The sequence below is a fragment of the Gymnoscopelus microlampas genome (assembly GCF_963454915.1).
Source record: "Gymnoscopelus microlampas genome assembly, chromosome: 12".
Classification (NCBI taxonomy): Eukaryota; Metazoa; Chordata; class Actinopteri; order Myctophiformes; family Myctophidae; genus Gymnoscopelus; species Gymnoscopelus microlampas.
In genome coordinates this window covers 43232643-43252051 of record NC_139949.1, presented here as the reverse complement: position 1 = coordinate 43252051, position 19409 = coordinate 43232643, and the positions used below count along the sequence as shown (strand labels likewise).

Here is a 19409-nt window from a genome sequence, read left to right as displayed (position 1 = left end):
TGTGGCTGTGGTGTGGCCCACTTCAAAAAGGTTCTGTGAGCAACCGGGCCATTATCCCCCCCATCTACGTAAAATAGGACCAACCACCTTCAGTAATACAACGGAAAACCAAAAGGATATTGATAATGGGCCATAGTGTTGTAGTAGGGCCATGACAGGCTCTGGCATGTGGGGAAAAAAAGTAAACCTCATCTTTTTCTGAGCCACTAGGGGGCGCATGTGGCTTGAGGCTGAGGCTTGGACCCCTAGCAGAAAACTGAGCCGTTTCAAACCCAAAACACAAACATGCACACACACGCACGTGCACGCGCACACGCACACGCACACGCACACACACACACACACACACACACACACACACACACACACACACACACACACACACTCACGCACACACATTACCTCTGCCCTGCGAAGATTTTGTTTGGCCGCTTCCATCTTGATTTCCAGATCACCGTGGTTCTGTTCTGAAGCCTCCTGTGTCCCAAACTCCTCCATAGCCTAAAGGCAGTCACATGACAAAGAATAACCTTACAATGACTGGCGTCAGATTAATAATTGCACAACGAAGAGAGAACAAAAAAGGAAATTGTAAAATCAACAAAGCTGTGAGAATGAGGAACGTTCTAAGAATGACACAATGAGTTTTGAAGAAGAGCACAAACAATAAAATATTTTAGCGCGCAACATCAGAGGGGAGAAAAACACACACACACACCAGTCATTTCCCGGAACGTGGGGCAGATGTTTTCAGTCTTGTTTACTGGAAAATGATAGAGGCTGGCAAGAACCGTTATCTTCACTACTTAAGTTTCACAACTGGGCCAGGAGGGTAATAATAGTCAAGTCTTGATGTTACGTCACGTCATACATTCTTACCATAACACATTATCATTTCCTTGTGACACATGGCATTCATTAGTAGATTATATGATTTCCTGGTTACAGACTCTGTTCTATTCTCTGCTTCGAGGCCTTTACTCCTCATATTCAAATGCAGTGCAACAAAGACTGAGGTCCTACTGTACACATTTTCCATTTCAAACGTTACACTCTCACGGCCAAATAATTACTTTTGACAGCATGTAATATGAGACTAGATATTGTCTGGTATTTGGGATATCAATCTACAAGCTCAGAACTATTTTCGCTATTTTTGAAAGTAAAAAAGTTTTGAAAGAAAAAAACAAACCAAAACGGTAAAAACAAAACAAAATATACCTCCGATATCAATATTGGGGCATTTGGTAAAAACTATTGTGCTATTTGATTTTGTCCATATCGCCTGAAGCTATTTCTTTTTTTTCTTTTCTTTTTTTTTGTTGTTGCATTTTATAGCTTTATTGGGAGAGGGATAGTGAAAGTAGGCTGACAGGAAATGGGGAGAGAGATGGGGGAAGACACGCAGCAAAGGCCGTCGGGAACGGGACGCGAACCCGCGGCACGCTGTCTGTTAAGGGATTTCAACCAGGGTGCCTGGACCGCGACGCCACGGCCCAGGCCAGCCTAAAGCTATTTCAAGTGTGAAGCCGAGCAATATTTTTGGACAGAAAGATATCCGTGATTCACCCCACAGATGTATTTCCCAAACATTTCACTGTTAGGCCATTAGCAAAAATTATAGAATTTACTCGACTCGGTGGCTAATGAATCAGATAAGTGAGTCTACGCACAGAGGCAGTAGAGCAGGAGGAGGTAGAGCGGCCGTTTGAGAATAGGAAGGTTCCCGGTTCGATCCCCAGCTCCCCCTGGGTGAGTGTCCTTGAGCAAGGATGTTCACTTAGTTCATATAGAGATTGTGCTTTCTACGTGGTTGTGTAAACACATGTTATTTTTACCTGTGTGTGGTCCACTGCTTAGGATTATTTTTTTTTGCGCATGAATGAGCTGTTTCCCATGCGACTGACAGGATGTTTAAAGCTGTTTAGGACCATTCTCAGTAAACCCCCCCAAAAAACCTCAGTTTCTGAGATACCGGTAACCAGCGTGCCTGGCGCCATCAATCACGCCGTGCTCAGAAAATCACTCGGATCACTGATTTTGCCCATTCTAGTGGGCAACTTATCAACTGATCAGTCAGAGTACATACAGGTATAAAATCGTCTCTTATCTCTGAGCACGCAATGCTCTCTCCTATCTCGGGAGTCCATTTGTGTTCTCACCCGCTGCGTGTGGATGATGCACTTGTATTCCCGTGCCACTCGGCTCGCCCACTTCCGTGCTTCCTTGTCCAGGCTGTGCTCCTCTGACGTGCCGTTCTCCTTCTGCAGCTGCGCGACCTACAAGTGGGACAGGAAATGGCAAGAATGTGACATACCGCAATCAAGATCTACCAATAATTCCAAAGTTCTCTCAGGAAGACATTACCAGGAGAGACTTTGAGCTAATGGTTTAACCACTTAAACCCAATGCTTTGTTGTACTGTATGTCAAATAGCTATATACTGTATACACACACAGATGTTGTAGATCCTTCACCCCTTTTGCCAAATGTTGCCCTATTTTATGACATACCCAGAATAGGGAGGGATGCTAGGGTTCATGTGGTTAATACTGACCTATTAGATTTAGACAAATACAAATCCTGATGGTGCAAGCGTGGATGGAACTTGTGTAACTGAGCAAGCTGGCTTTTCAGTATACAAAACAGTTGTTTATCTAAACAAAGACAGCCAATGGGAGAGCCCTTCCTGTAGATGTCCACAGCAGTGGAACAAACAACCTAATCCTTGTATGTGAGGTTACGAGTGTAGAACTATGAAATCCATAACATCAAACTTGTTGCATAGCGGTTCGGATGTCTTTTTGACTTCAATTACGAGCTGAGGCCTAATGTTTAAGATAGTGGAACAGCATGACCAATGAGAGCAGCTCTGCCTTTGGCCTAGTCCAGGCTTGACCAAGGTCCCAGACTTTCTTGGAAAAGTGAAAACTAGTTTAAGAAGTGTTCTTTCTGGTGGCATTGAGGGATTTCCGTTCCCTCCTCACACTCTCGTGTTTACATTCCCCAGGGAAACGTAGAGGAGACAAAATCAACAGACAAGAGGACATTGTATCAGAGGCAACATTCAATGAATCAATAGACCAAACTAGCAAAACTAAAGTGGTATCGTATTTGCACTTCCTGTTGACACGTTCGATTGACAACACAACAGACCAGTCAGAGTATGCTGTATGTTCCCTCTCTTTTGACACAGGAATGTTGGACTTTGTTCACAGCCTTTTCCTTTCCTTGTAGGAACGCCCATAGACATATACTGTATACTGTACATACGTAGACGCCTCATTGGCCACTGGGCTGCACATCAATGCCACCCCCATATTAAGCAGGGCAGCTTGCTTTTTATGCGCTGTGGAGCGCTTTGGATATCATGTCCATAGCACTCACACGCAGCGTCTATTGACACCCGCAACGTTCAACCATTGCTGTGCTCGAATGTCCTGTCGTCTGTGTCATTAGCACACATAGTGGACTTTTCATGGTTGTGGTAACGTTTCACCGTTGGGTCGTAAATTACCGGGTTGTCACAGGATCAAATGATCTGCACTCCTCTCCAAAAGTCGAACCGCGTCTTGCTTGAAGCGCCCAGGGCTCTGCGCCCAAAAAACGCTGGGCGTCGAGAGCGCTGAAGCGTGATGCTTGGGCGCTGGGAAGAGGAGCGCACCTGTGTGTCTTTACCATAAACATGCACGGCAGACAGTCTTTACCCCATCTTTAATTAAACAAATATCCTGTATTTAATATTTATAACAAACCAAACCGCTTGTAAATCAGGGAATTCAGTGAGTTATGATGTTATGATTTAAATTGTGGAGAGACCTTCTGCTTCCATAGGACATGCATGCATTAGAAGGTATGGCTTGCCATAATCAATATGGCGCCCCCCCCCCCGTTGACGCATCGCTCCAATGAACAGCAGCAGCCAATAGATACGTGTGTATACAGTATATCTATGGAAACGCCTGGGAATGAGGCTAGCTAGGCCTGGTCTCTCTTCTGGTTGGTGTGGCAGGGCCAGAGGTTTTAAAAAGCACCACTTCTCTATTTGTAATGGCACGCGTAACGGTCCTATTTAATGAATAACGTTTAGTGGTCATTGAGCAACACTACCTAACCCACTGTTTAATAGTTAGGCTAGTCTTACTTCCAGGTAATAAAGTATAAAGTACTATGAAGTAAATAAACTTTAAAAGATGGGAACTCTGTTTGTTCCCATCTGTATTTTTTCTAAGATTATTTAAATAAATAAATAAAAGGTTACCGAACATATTGTCACTGAAGTATCTTCACAGGGAATTCCAGAGTGCTATTTCATGTTTTTACGGTTGTTTTCTTTCATAAATGAATCCCCCATTTTATACTCTGTTGTATGAAGTGCATAAGTAGCTAAAATAGCTGATCTGCAATTTCACAAAGTGCCGCAACACATTGTGAGCTTGTAGATATTTTTTACATACATTTTCAAAAATGTTCGCCTGTGACATGCCCAAGACAGGGACACCAGGTTTACAGTTGTTAAGTCTGTCTTTGGGTTTTAAAAATATTTTATCAATGAGAAGTATCAACAGGAGCTTGTGACTGAATAATAAAATTGGATCCATAAACACAGGTTCTATATTTCCATTTCCTGAAAAGTAACGTGTTTGGACATACACGTGTTCTGCCCGATAGCGATGAAATCATCGTAGCCCAACATCACCACCAGGCCTGTAACTGGCACAGCACTGGGGCAATGTTGCCATGTCGGCTTATTATAAGAAACTTTGGGCTTGTCTTCCAGTAAAGTGGCTTGTAAATATTTGAAGTTGCAGGTTGCATGTTTTCTAAAGTGTACTTGCTTATTTGGGCTTTCTTCCCAATGTTGTTTAAACCAGTGGCTCTCAAACATTTCCATGTCAAGGACCCCTCAAATTAAAATGTATTTGTCCGCGGACCCCTATGTGAAAATATTTTGTGCCAGGGACCCCCTATACAAGATTTGTGTAGTTACAATGTTCAAATATATTCCAAATATATTTTTTTTTTTCAAGATTCTTTGAAAATATCTGATCTTGTGAGCTTGTAGATCGGCTATTTTCAAATAGCCAACGTATAAAGGGTTCAAGAGGTGAAACTGATTTTGATGCCAAGTTAACCATGTGTGATCATGCGGTCTAGCCGCTTTTCTGTTTGGGCTCGTTTTCACAGACCAAGCAGCTTGTCTCTCTCGCAAAAATCTGGCAACACCGCACTGGGGGCAGTGCCGAGCGAAACGGGCGTGCTTATCATCATTCCTTCTGCTAACGTCATCTCATAGCGAGAGGCCTGTCGTCTAAGAAACCGTGAACGCGTTCCGCTCGTGTGTCCTGAGGCCTCCCAGCTCCAGGTGGAGTCGTGTTATGTTATGTAAGAGGGGAGGGAGGGAGAGTACCGAGCATTTCTGACTGAGAAGCACTGTAAGCTGCGTTGAGTCCCTCTATGCATGTATCTGAGTGTGTGTGTGCGTGTGCGTGTGCCTGTGCATGTAGGTTCGTGCGTGTGTGTGTGTGTGTGTGTGTGTGTGTGTTACTATATTTGTGAGGTCCCCACAATTATTTTTAGTAGAATTTGAGACATTGCAAGGACAATTTTCATCACAAGAGAAATGGTTGGTTTAGGGTAGACATTTATTTTTTCTAGTTAGGCTTAAAAAGATTCAGGTTGGGGCTAGTTAGGGTTAGGCTTGGAGTCATGCCTGATTTATACCAAGTTGCGTGTCGGTGTCAAAACATAGCTGATCTAATGGGCTCTGCTGTTTTCGGCATGTTTTTGTTTACAGTAAATGGCATTAATAAAAATCGCCCGTCCTAAAATGTAGATGCCCTCACAAGTATAGTAATACAAACGTGTGTGTGTATGTGTGTGTGGGTAAGAGGGAGAGCAGAGGGGGCTTGAGCGCACTCTGATGAAGCCCTCTCACAATGCCCGCTTTTCACAGATGGGCAGTCCACAGCACTCTGCCTAGTGCCTACCTCCTGGCCCCTCCCTCCTTCTTTCAGTACTACTCTTTTACCGGATCCCTCTGTCTAGTGCAAAGGGTGGTGGTGGTGTTGGTGCGGGGAGGGGAGGGGAGGGGAGGGGTGGGGGGCACTCCACCACTAATGTTTTCTTTAGGAACAGGCTGCTGCTTGTTTGACGTCCAATGAAAACAACAAGAGCCGCTTGCAGTTTGAACAAATTGTCCAGTGTAGTCCAGAGGAGCAGAGGGGCGGATGGATGGAGGGAGGGAGGAGAGAAGGGGCGACGGCGGGCAAAGTCAGGCATGGCTGTCATGACTGGCATGGGCCGGGCCAGGTCAGGGGTTCCCGAACTTTTCCATGCCAAGGACCCCCAAATAGCCATATAGCTCTGGCTGTGGACCCTCAATTGTGATTTTTGGTGCGGTGTAGCCACCCCCTATAAGTGAGTTTTGGACACCGACCAAAAAATGTGTATACCCCCTAACCCTTCCATTGTTAATGCAAATCGATACTTTTGCAAAGTCAGCCAATCACATTACAGCTAGTGTCATCACCACTAACTGTAATGTGATTGGCTGACTTTGCAAATTCAGGACTGTGATTGGCTAGCGAAACACATGACACATGTGCAGCCCTATGAATAGCAGTATGGACTTTAAAAAAACTCCTTTTTTTAAAGTGAGTCATGTTGTGATGACCACACACCGCATGCCCCTCCGGTTATGTAATGCCCTTTGTCAGAGTACTGACTGCCGTACCCATTATTACAGTATGATGTCATATTGATGGCAACAGTGATCACCATATGTGGGCATAAAAGGGACACAGACAGACAGATACAGAGATGTGTGTATTTATAGATATTTCTGGACAACCACCGACTTGGTACTGCACTCCCTCGGGTGCTTGGCGATGCACAGGGCATGTTTTAAAGTCGATCGGTCGGACGGTTCTCGAGATATGCGGGGGACACACGGACACACACTCACACAGAGATTCTGTGCATTTGAATGACAAGTGTCAATGTCTGCAATCAAATTCTGAATACCTCCAAATAATTCCAAATAATCACCGGATGATGGGAGGAAAGAAACTGAGCAAGTCTGCAAAGTCCATTTCTCACAGTTGCCATACCAACTGTATAAAACTAGGCACATGAGAGATCATATAGAATTTCATGTAACATGAACAATGCACAACATTTTGATAAAATGGTATTAAAAAAGAATAGAAAACAATAATTGAAGAGTGTTATACTGGAAACACTGCAAGATCATCAAATTCAGTGAAAACTCACTGCATTGAGTTCTGATGTTGAATACAATCAAGTATACAATTGTATACTTGGAGAAGTGTTATCACCAATACCGACACAGCCAGTATTGTGTGCAGCATTAGGACATATTGGACACACTTCTGTTGTTCATCAACCTCACTCATCCACACAACTCTAGCTCTTCAGGACACTGGACTGTAATGTTTATTCATTCATTCAACCTTTAATGAATTCTCAGGAATACATGGAGGATGGAAACTTGAGGCAGGGGCCTTTGTTATCATGGTTTTAAATTGTTCATAGCTTTTAGAAAAGTATTTATTGGTTGTGTTGAACATCATTCCAAGAAGTTGGGGCACTAAAATAAAAGCTTCAATTCAGACCATGCTTGGTTGACCATAAGTTACGAATAAGACACGCATTTGAGCGAGTTAGATAGGGTTCAAAGTTCCAGGATCATTGCTACATATACAAGGTGGAAACTATTGAACATTGGCCTTATAGTTAAACAGATACCAATGTTTATTACACCTCTTTGCCAGAGAAGACCAACCCACCGTATTCGACAGCACTGTTTCCCAAACAGTCGGTCGGGGACCCATCTTTGGGTCGTGGACGGTCGCGAGTAAACATCCCTTTATTTCTCGATTCCTACATTTTGTTTTTAATTATTATTATTTCAAAAGATTTTCAAAAATGTTCCCCTTAAAAATGCAACATTTTTCAGGAATTAATGACAAATTAAAACATTTTTCAAACTAATTTCATAAATAAATTAGAAAAGAAAATCCATAAATTTGAAAAAAACAACTTTTAAGAATATTGAAAATAGCAGATCAACAAGCTCACAATGAGGCACGAAGCAGCACGTTGTGAGCTTGTAGATCTGCTATTTTCACTAGTTTGGGTCCCGGGCAAACGTCTTATTTCTCTTTTGGTTCTGGTTCTAGTTTGGGAACCACAATTGTACAGGACACAATGCTGAGTACATCGTTGAAGGGCAGAATGACAGACTGTGTCTTTGGGTTTAAGAGCTGCATTTTTATAAATTACTTCCCCTCAATCCAAAACTGATAGGGAAACCGCTTCAACAACCCTTCTCCTACTAATCACAGGGAAGCTGGTTATCTTTCTGTAAGATAAGCCAATTTTCTTGTTGCCGGTTGCTGACAAGATTGTCTATATACAGTAGTACTTAAATGCCACAGTATTCAGTGACTCTCTCAATGTTAGAACCATTTGCAGTGGATATATGATCTATATTAATCAATATTTATTGGCTCTAGTTAGTAAACAGCATGAATTTGTGGATTCAAACTCCCAATCCCCCATGAAGTGCTGAACTTTTTACCACTGAGCTAAGTTGGGCCTGCTTGCTTGCTCGTGGGTGAAACTATATTTTGACCTTTAGGCAGTACCACTTGTCAACCAGTAGTGGTCAAAGCAGACCACAGGATATAGTTGTGTGTTGTACACTCTACCATAGAGATTGGTCACAATACAACTTCATTCACTACATATGTTACAGAGTGTAGCTTCAAGTACCAGTTTAAGATTAATAAGAGCTTCCTGTAGACTAGAGCATTACAGGAAAGTTGCCGGCTCACAATGGCTATTTGTATAGAATCAGCAACACAATACACAATACAATCTAGGGTGGCAGTGGCTGAGTGGGTGGAGAGGCCGCCTGGGAATCAGAAGGTCACTGGATCGCCCCCCGCCTACTCTATGTGCCTAAGTGTCCCTGAGGAAGACACTTAACCCGCCGTGTGCTCAACATGACCATCTGAGCAACCATCAGCTGGGTGAAGCCGAAAGTGAATTTCCCCCATTTAGGATCAAAAGGTCTACCTTTACCTATAAACAATAGTACGTAGTATAGGACGCAGCTAGGAGGATATAAGTGCGGAAGAGCTGGACAGCACTCTGAGACAGGGTTTTGTGCCAACTCAGTCAACGGTGGCTGAGTCATAGAACGGAACATACGCAGAGAGAAGAAGCAGAAGAAGTCGCGCTTGCGCAGTAGGGCGGGCATAGCGGGCAAAAATGTGTTTCATACAAATTGTACTACATGTAAGTGTATTGAAGGCGTTGAAAGCAGTTTAGGTCCTTGCCAGAGTACTGAGCCATTTTTGTAAAGTGTGGACCCGGTTGGATTACTGGTGTGCTGTGAGACCCGGCACAAAGCTCTCTCACGACGCTGGATGGCACTGCATGGCCCTTGCCGTCAATTCTATTCGTAGGATAGGATTTCTTTCGGAAACCACAGCAAAAACCATCAGGTACCGCCGGGTCCGGTTCAGGTAGCCATCCTCTTATGTAAGCACATTGCCAGTAGTGGTGCCAAAAACAGGGTTCATGTCCAAATATGCCTGGTGCACAGCTCGCATGTCAAATGTAACAACAGCATTTTCTGAATGCTGTGGCTCTTTCTCTCTCTGTCCTAAAGGCCATCTAAATACTAGGCAACTAGGAATGTCAGGGGGTGGCTAATTCCAGTATTCCCTCATGACTTCACCACAATTATGAGACCATAAGGTCTGCAGCCAGTCAATGTTAGGAGCACCTCAGTATATTCAAAAGGAGCACCACAGAAGTGGCAATCATTTAGTGGGTGTAACAGAGTACAAGGTCTCACCGTGTCAGTGTCACTGGGCTGGAAAAGGAAGTCCGGGACTCTGTGGAACATGGGGTTCTTCTGCACAAACAGCTGCTGGTGGAATTCCTGCAACACCTACAACAAGATAGTGGAGGGAACAGATGCAAATCAGTGAGCATACACAGTATACATCCATTATAAAAATACAACTTGAAAAGACAATCACATCCATGACTCAACTGGAAAATCTAAGCTAATAAAACTACACTGTGAAACACATCTGACAGAGACAGATACATGTATCAAGCCAATAAGATTAAAAGGTTTTAAAAACAAGCCTCCATTATTAACAGTGTACGGTCTTTATATTCAACGCTTTGAAAGGGAATTATAAGGCCATGTGAGAGCCATCATGCTGTTCCCATTAGACCAATAGGGACTGGACGGAACATTGCGAAGAGACAAGTAGCAGAGGAAGTGGAGAGGTCATTAGGGTACAGTCACGGTCGACCTCAAGAGGTCGCAGGATGATGCAACAGAGATTGGAACGGGCACATGCACAGTTGTGTGGGGGAACACTAAGTAAATAAACTAGCGGTGTTAGCACGCACAAATATAGAGCGTGATTATACAACCCCTTTAACGAGAGGTGAAACAGGAACCATGTGTGTCAATGGGGCCGAAATATGAGCCATGCTGTAGAACAGAGCCGTGTCCACCACCGCTACTCCACATAGTCTGGCCTGGGACGAAAACAAAACGCCACTCCAGTTTCAGAAAGGCAAGATGACCTCCACGACATGGGACTTGAAAGACACCGCGTGGTTCGGGAGCAGGTAACTTAGGAGGTGCCGCGGTACCCGAGTAACTCAAGCCATTCAAACTAATGAAGGTTGGCCTTAGCGTTCACCTCCTCCTGTGCTCAAAATGACACTGGGACAAACGGCGGTCATGGATTCACTTTTGAAGACGTACCCCATTGGAGCTCTCTAGGAGGTGGCTGAAGGTGTCGTGGACAGCCTGGTAGGCCTCCAGCTCGGTCCGACAGAGGGATGCTAGGTAGTCCTTTACCTGCTCATAGACCTTACCGTCTAACACCTTGAGGGCACAGAAGGAAACTCGTTTGACAATTTGTATTATTATAGCTTCAGCTATCACCATCTCTCCATCAATAACTTTCACCATCCAGCCATCTATCTACTACATCCTCACCTTGATGCAGTCTATGAGATCTGTCTCATAGTAGCGCTGCTGGTGGGCGTTAGCGGCGCACAGCGTGAGCAGGTAGTCATTCCTGGCATGGGTGGCTTTGGAGTTGCACTCAGTCCTCTTGGCTTTCAGCTGCAACAGAGAATGTACCACTGCAGTCTGGGCCACTATAAATATCCACTGCCCAAGGTAGGGTTTTAAATATATGGCTATACTTACTTTTACACTTGCTCTCTGCAGACTAGATCGAGACTGGAATAGACTCAGCTTGGACCTGAGGGGAGGGAAAGACAGGGTGCAAATCAGAGACTTGAAACTTGCTTGATATAGGTAATCCAACACGGTGCACTTTATTGCACCATTACTTGCGGTCAAAGTTATGTTATTGTTGAGTTTTAATGCATTTTAAAGCATGGATTGATTTTAAAAGTCTACCAAAAATAGTCGACGGATAAAAGATTGATTCACAAACAAAATTCAAGTGTCCATGACTTCTTAGCCATACAATGATGTTTAGCTAACATAGTTACTCAATTATTATGTTAGCTCAATAATTATGCAATTATGTTTTAACTGAGACAATTTTACAAATCTAAAAGAAAAAAAGCAATTTACATGAAAGTGGTCTATGTTTATGCATGATATATATACATCGCTGAAGCTGTGAATAGACAACGACATGTCTATTCACATGTATTAGTGGTGATATGGTCCTTTAATTTTCGGGTAAGAATCGGTGAAGGGCATTCAGAGTGCCTGACAGCTTAATGGCACTTCCTTCACAAATGTGGTTTGGCAGCTGAATATCCGCTGTATTTGCATGCCAATTGTATTATGCACAGATACTGTGTTGCTAGAAATAACGACAGCTTGTTCAGGGAAATATATGCTGCTATATCAAATGGCTTTGCACAGTTCAAGTGTTGCGTGAGGGCAACCTGTTAAGGAACTGCTCATACTTTGCCTCCAACTCGGCCTTCTCTCGTATGGCCTGGGCCATGGTCTCTGTCTCCTGGTACTTCTTCCTGTTCTTGCTCAGTTCCTTAACAGAGTCTTGCAGCTCTGCCTGGACCACTGTCAGCTGCTCAATGCACTGCAGGGAGATAACAAGCACCACATGGAAAGAGATTAAACATACCGGTACGCAGGCATTTGACTATACAATATGCTGTAACTATCTTCAGTGGTCTCCCTACTCTTCCATTGAGAAATGTTGACCCTGGTGTCAGGTAGAACACCGTTCTTTACTATTCTATTTCTATTCTATCTTCTTTTTTTTTTTTTGTGATGTGTTTCACCTATTTTATTTATCACGTTAATATAAAGTATAACGTTGACTAAAGATTATTTTGTGTACCTCTACACAGTAACATTCTTAGTGTTAATTTAACTGAGAGTGTAAAAATGTGTTGTGCATCATCAGTTGCACTGAAGAGAAAAACGTCAAAACCAAATAGACCCATAAGTTTATACAAATAAAATAAAATTAAGTCCCAAATTGCAGCTCTAAACAAATGAACCACACAGCTGCTATAGATCAGGTGAGATCAGAATAATTCCATTACGGGATGTCTGACTTGAAAGCTACGATGACAGTGGCTTCCAGAGGTGAGAGGGGGGGACGGGACAAAAGCTACATTGTGGGCACTGAATGCAGTGGAACGTGGCTGTAAGTAACCAGAGAACATGCCCTGGTCCCAACTCAACATTTCGGGCAATGCACTTTCAGACCTTAGACGGAGCTCATGCACCCCCGATGCTCCCGCACGATTCTACATTGCTTTGGGTACGGCTGTATGAACGTGCGAACAGTTTGGGTTTGAACGTCATATGCCATATTCATACGTAGTTGCATACCGGTGTCGCGAAAAGAGCCGATTCTACAAGCTCGGCTATTTACAGTACGCGACGCCCGCACGCAACGATGTACTGTATAAACTCAGGCCATACCTTCCGTAGCTGCAGCTCCTTCTGAAGCCGGGCCGTCTTGACCGGGTCTGCGACCTGGGTCTTGTAGTTGTCACAGGCACTGATCCTGGACTGAGTCACCTGGACTGTGCCCTCCAAGTAGGCCCTCCACACGCAATAAATGTTCCTGTTCAAACACAACACGGACACCGACACCGACACCGACACACATGCGTGCGCACAGACACACACACACACACACACACACACACACACACACACACACACACACACACACACACACACACACACACACACACAGGTTTATTTCACTCACTGGCCAACAACCAATTTCTTCCTCAGACATTACACTGCAGACTGAAGCTTTGATATGGTCAATTCACGACCGCTTTAATATAACACTCTAGGGACATGAAATATGCCATGTCATGAAATACGCCATAAACATACACAGTGGGTCACAGGTTTTGACATGAAATTCATGTCAACTAGACAGGGTTCCCACACAAGTATTTTACCCCATTTCCAGGCCTATAGTAATCTCATAAGGTGCAATAATGAGGCTCTTACAAATGTGTGCTATCAATGCCCCAAGACAGACTCGAGCGAAGGTGTCACGTGACAAAAAGAACAGATCTACAAGCTAACAACGTATCACGGTGGAACATGTTATTAGCTTGTAGATCTATATTTTTGTCACGTGACATCCTGTATACATTAGGCCGCTCTCACACAGCACTACATTTTACCATGTTACATGTTTCACGTCATGTTAGAACAAAAGACGCCATAAATATATTGAAACGTGAACTTACCTGTGATCTGCTTGATCCTCTACCTCTGATAGGCTGTCTGGCCATTCCCTTTTTAGATACTGATTGGCCAACTTCTGAAGAGCCTGTGGGGGGAAGGGGGGGCAGGAGTAAGTGTCAGGAAAAAAAACAGAGAAAGAGAAGGGGTGAACTTTGACCTCTAGAGGCCACGGCCTATGTCCCGTGTCTCATCTTCAGATAAGACTGCTTAGAAGTCTGTGACCTGGCGGCCATGGCCTATGAACCACAGGACAGCTGGTAAATCACAACACATGGAAACACATGCTATGGTTTGTTCTAGAAAAAAAACATTAAGGGCCCCGTCTTCCACCCGGGGCAAGACGGTGCAAAGGGGCATCGATGCAGTGGCAATTTTCACACCCAGTGCCCAGGTTGTTTAGATACTAAATTATTTTGTGCCCATCGAGCGCCCATGGTCTTAAAATGAGCTGTGGTCTGGTGCATTGCTATATTGAGAAGAGAGGGGGAAAAAAGCTCCAACTTAACATCACTAATGGTGATGGTGATGGTGTAGAATGATATTTCCTGACTATTTAGACACAGGAACAGGTCATCATCATATTCAGGGCTACTGACGCACGGAGTACGCAGCCGTCCATCATGATTTAATAGGTGGTTTAAAAAATAGCTGAAATTGACTGAGAATGAGCATGTGATTATTATGTTGATTTGTCAAGATATCACAGATGTCTTATGGACATGAGGAGATATTAGGCTGCAGGAAGAAGACATGAATTCTGACCAGCAGCACGGCCACCTGGTCCACCCGTTTCAATCAAAATCCATAAGAATTCAACACAATAACACTCCTGTCCATCACGGTAGATGACATTTCTGAGGGACTTTAATAAAGGAAAAATAATGAATGATCTGGGCCAGATTATTAATATATTGCATTGCATTGGGTGAGCGCCGGGTCTCTTTGCACGGAGCAAGAGGTGAGGAGAAAGGAAGGGAGAGAGAAGGGGAGAGAAAACTAGATTTCAATTAGTAGTAGCCTACACTTTATAGCTGGTATCTGCAAATACCTCTCATCCTGTAAGAATGTCATGAACCCATTTCTTAATGGCTTTCTTTATCAGTTTCTCTCAATGGACAACAGTTAACAACAGTGGTCATAGAGCTCCGACACAAGGACACACGGGACGCATGGACTCTCTGTCATGTTTTAATTAGTGGTTTACATAAAGAAAAACATTAACTGAGAATGAGCTAGTCATTAAGGCAAGATATGGATATATAACCACCTTGTGGTTAGAGTGTCCGCCCTGAGATTGGGAGGTTGGGGTTCAATTCCCCCGCTGGGTCATACCAAACACAACACAAATGGGAACCAATACCTCCCTACTGCACAGGTTTACATGGGGGCTAAATCCCTGCAACATTGTGGCAGCGGTGGCCTAGTGGTTAGAGGGGCGGCCTTGATACCGGAAGGTCCCTAGTTCGATTCCCCAATTCATCACATCAATCATGAATCACCGCTGAATAGCCCTTGAGCAAGGCTTCCATGCAGGGTCCGGCTGGAAACAAGTTTCGTACTTAGTCCGACACCCTGGGTAAACAACAAACTTTGCTTTGCTTTGCTTTGCTGGCATCATGTCCAGGGGTGTACTTAATTATACATCATGGCTGGGGGGTTAACCACTTAACCCCCAGCATTCGTATTGTGGGGAAAGCTTTTGCAGAAAATAGCATATCGACAAGCTCACAATGTGTTGCGACCAAGGGGCAAGTCTTAGATATTTACGATGAGGCCGACAAAATGGCCAGAGTGGCGCTGTTTTACCCTGCGCCGACCTGCGGTGTCAGAAAGAATTTATTTTAACGCAAGTGAATGGGTTTTTTGACAAACTTTAGACTAGATTTTCTTACTGTAATAAAAATTGTCATAAATTCTATATGCTTCCAGCTTGTTTAAAGTCTCCTTTCAATCATCAGGATATGCGTTTTGCTAAATTATGGTCCTATTTATTATAAAATTGACGATAAAGTAGGCTATTCTCTAGGAGGGGCGGGATGATTTGATTGACAAGCTACACAACCAATAGCATTCATTCCCCGCCCCCCGCTCTTGATTGACAAGCTACCCAACCAATAATGGTCTGGTCTCATTCTGACGCGTTTTGAAAGATGGCGGACCTACAGTCTTGGAACAATCGGCTTCATTTTCGGTCTGTAGAAAGCAGCGGAGTGGGTTTGTCCATCTCATTTATACAGTCTATGGTTGCGACGCATTGTGAGCTTGTTGATCGGCTATTTTCAGCTAAAGGTTTCCCCCACAAAGTCACTAGTATAGAGCCCTGAGGGACTCAACCATATGGGGTTTAAGTGGTTCCCCACTTTGAAAACCTGTGTGCTAGACTATCTCACAATATCTTTTACAGTTATCTAGATTTGGATGTGATTCAGCACTCGACGGACTCATTCACCTGTTAGCAAGGGCACAGTTTACTGGCCCGCTTGCTTGCTGGGTTTTTAAGCTGAGGTAGGCTCATTTTTGGAGAAAAAAATGTAATTTATTTTGACCACATTCTCCCCCGGAGATATATTAGGTTCCTCCTCCCAGGCCAACAGTGAGGTTAGCCTTTGAGGAGCTGAAATAGAAGGGCAGAGTAAACAGCAGGAGAGAGGAAGAAAAAAGAGGGGAGAAATATTTCTGGCGTTTTTCAGTGTATACTTTGGTATGTCAAGGAGATATTCAGCTTTCACAAAAATAAAGTGACAGACTGACAGAAAACTTGGCATCATTTGCACAGGTGAGCTAATGCAACTGTGAGATATATTCAAAGCTACCAACCCAACTAACTATGATACCTATCTTATTAGAGGAAAGAACCTAAATAAAATGATTACAATTTGTTTTAAATTCACAGTGGACCGTGTACGTCACAAACTTATCATCACACGGACTCGCGAGGCACGCTGTTGCTCCGATCCGCACCAAACTTGGCACAAACACCTCTACAGGGGGTCTGTCATAAACACAACAGGGCTACTTGGTTGCTCCAAGAATCCGCAGCAAACCTGGCACAAACACTGTCCAGGGGTCTGCCATGATAATAGCCACACCAGGGGCCATTGCGTTGGCACAACATTACTCCGATCTACACTAAACTTGGCACAAACAGTGTTCAGCGGCGCTCTGCCATGGCAATAGTCACACCCAGAGGCTCCGAGGGGCCACAGGTGCACCGATGCTCCAATCCACACCAAACTTGGCACAAACACTGTTCAGGGGTCTTGCATTGAGAATAGTCACAGTTTACAGCAGTACTTAACATTTGAAATGGCCATGACTCTGTGACCATTGATCTGATATGCACAATACAGGACTAGATTTCAGGCCTGAAAGTCTAGTTATATAATTTATATTGTCAAAAGATAGAGCTACCTTAAAGCCAAATACATTTTGTAATCATTTGTGTTGTGCAGAAATGGTTGTTTGATGAAGTATACATAAATAAAATAGAAAATGAAAATCAATATGACTGTGAATATTTAATAATGCTAAAAGGTTAATGCAGCAATGTTTTCATTTCTGTGGAATCTTTTGCTAATGGTGTTTTTGGAGTGGTCTCTGTAAACTCCATTTCAACACAGAAGCAGCAGCTAGCAGGTCCATACCAACTGAGAAAAGTGAATAATATCAACATGCCCTGGAGGAGGTAAGTAATGTAAATAATACCAAATGAAACCAGAGCTCAAAATACTCCCTAACCTTTAACATATATAATACTATGGTCAAAGGTGAGATCCAGCTGAGGAGTAGATAAGCTCTATTTTCAACGCCTTCATGAAGGTAAATGGTGCATTCATATAGCGCTTTTATCCAAGGCGCTTTACATAGATTGTGCATTACATTCGCCATTCACCGATGGCGGAGGAAACCATGCAAGGCACCAACCTGCTCACCGGGAGCAATTGGGGTTTAGTGTCTTGCTGAAGGACACTTCGTCAGTAACTCTTCTGGGGGAGCCCGGGATCGACCTGGAAACCTCACGGCTTCCATCCGGACGCTCTACCGGCCACTCTACCCCTGAGCCACTGATTATTACACAATACAGTGAAGTCCAGTGTCATCTTGTTCACACTGCTAATTTCCCACCCAAAACCACAAGAGTTACATTACCTCACCTTACATGTACCTCCAGGGCGTTGGTTCTCAAAGTGGGGTCCGAGGACCCCCAGGGGTACTTGAGGGGGTTCCAGGGGGTACCCAGCTAAATGATGGACAGGAACCAAATGGACCCTTATGGGTCTGTAACTCTGAGAGTGTACAAATGGAACCAAATGGACTAACGGGTCCATTTGGTTCCATTTGTACACTCTCAAAGTTAGATTAACATTGATTTTACAATATGAATTGGGGTCCCAGAGATAGAAATGCCATTAAATGGGGGTCCGTAGCCTAATACATGTCAAACTGGGGGTCCTTGAAATTAAAATGGTTGAGAATCACTGCTATAGAGCCGTAAAAATCTTCTCTTATGGGGGTCCCTGGCATATCTTTTCAAATGGGGGTCCGCGGGCTAATAAGTGTCAATTTGGGGGTCCTTGACATGAAAAAGTTTGAGAACCACTGCTCCAGGGAACATGAAGGTGCACAGCAAATTCTAATCAATCCAGCCAGTCATATTCGACGTATGTTGTTCAGGACCTGCGTGGCGGATGGAAGGATGGAATAACATTGTCATCCGTATAGACCAGGGGTCTTCAACAGGGGGTCCGTGACCCCTAGGGGGTCCTTAGAGTTACTACAAGGGGGCCACAAAATCGTATTTTTTTTACATTAACCACTTGAACCCTCCTATTCTGAGGAGAACTTAAGCCAAAAACATAGCAGATCTACAAGCTCACAACGCCTCGCGCTGCAAGGCGTTGTGAGCTTGTAGATCTGCTATTTTCTGCAAAGAGTTTTATTTTTATTTTTTTAACCTGAAACACAATTGTATACAATATAGAGGGGGTCCCTGCTTCATCTCTCTCTCAGCTAGGGGGTCCTTGGCCTGAAAACGTTGAAGACCCCTGGTATAGACCCTTGTGTCACTAGTGGAGCTAAAGCCATCATTTGGGCAGAATTGACTGAATCAGGAAAATGAGGGGAATAACTTTCAGCCCTAAATTATATTTAAAAAAATCCCCTTTTTATTTAGTTTCAACAGAATGGATTTGCCTCCTGGCATCAGCAAGTTGAGTGAAGGCAGCGGTTTAGTTGAACTGAAGTAAATTAGTTCATCTATCGTTTCTTTATCCTGTCCTGGTGCACTCTTGGCCTCCCCTTCTGAACCCATTGGTCTCGGTGGGCTTGGGTGCCAAAGGCCCAAGCCCACCACAAGCCCGGCCATTGTGGGAGTCAGAGAGAGAATGGCCAACTGATCTAGCAGAGCGGACATGCCTGAATGGTGTGGAGGGAGGGCGAGACGGTGGAGGAAGAGACGCACAGAGGGGGACATTTTATCACTTTCTGTGATTTGAATATCAATCGGGTAATGGCCATGGCGGCTTGCAGGTGTAAGAGAAAGAGGGCAGGAGAAGAAGAAGTAGATTTTGGAGGGCAGTGGGGGGGAGGGGGGGGGGGGGCGATC

The 19409-nt window shown here is 44.0% G+C and overlaps 1 protein-coding gene across 1 annotated transcript in view; it reads right to left on the bottom strand.

Moving 5' to 3' along the window:
* LOC311057937 (F-BAR and double SH3 domains protein 2-like) overlaps positions 1–19409 on the bottom strand; it is a 57711-nt gene that overhangs the window by 19595 nt on the left and 18707 nt on the right. Inside the window, exons 4-12 of the mRNA XM_084075147.1 lie at positions 13807–13889; positions 13013–13157; positions 12022–12155; positions 11282–11336; positions 11066–11194; positions 10829–10951; positions 9893–9988; positions 2163–2279; positions 403–501 (exon numbers count right to left, since the gene is read on the bottom strand). Coding sequence (XP_083931273.1) covers positions 403–501; positions 2163–2279; positions 9893–9988; positions 10829–10951; positions 11066–11194; positions 11282–11336; positions 12022–12155; positions 13013–13157; positions 13807–13889 — 981 coding nt within the window. The remainder of the gene's footprint in view (positions 1–402; positions 502–2162; positions 2280–9892; positions 9989–10828; positions 10952–11065; positions 11195–11281; positions 11337–12021; positions 12156–13012; positions 13158–13806; positions 13890–19409) is intronic.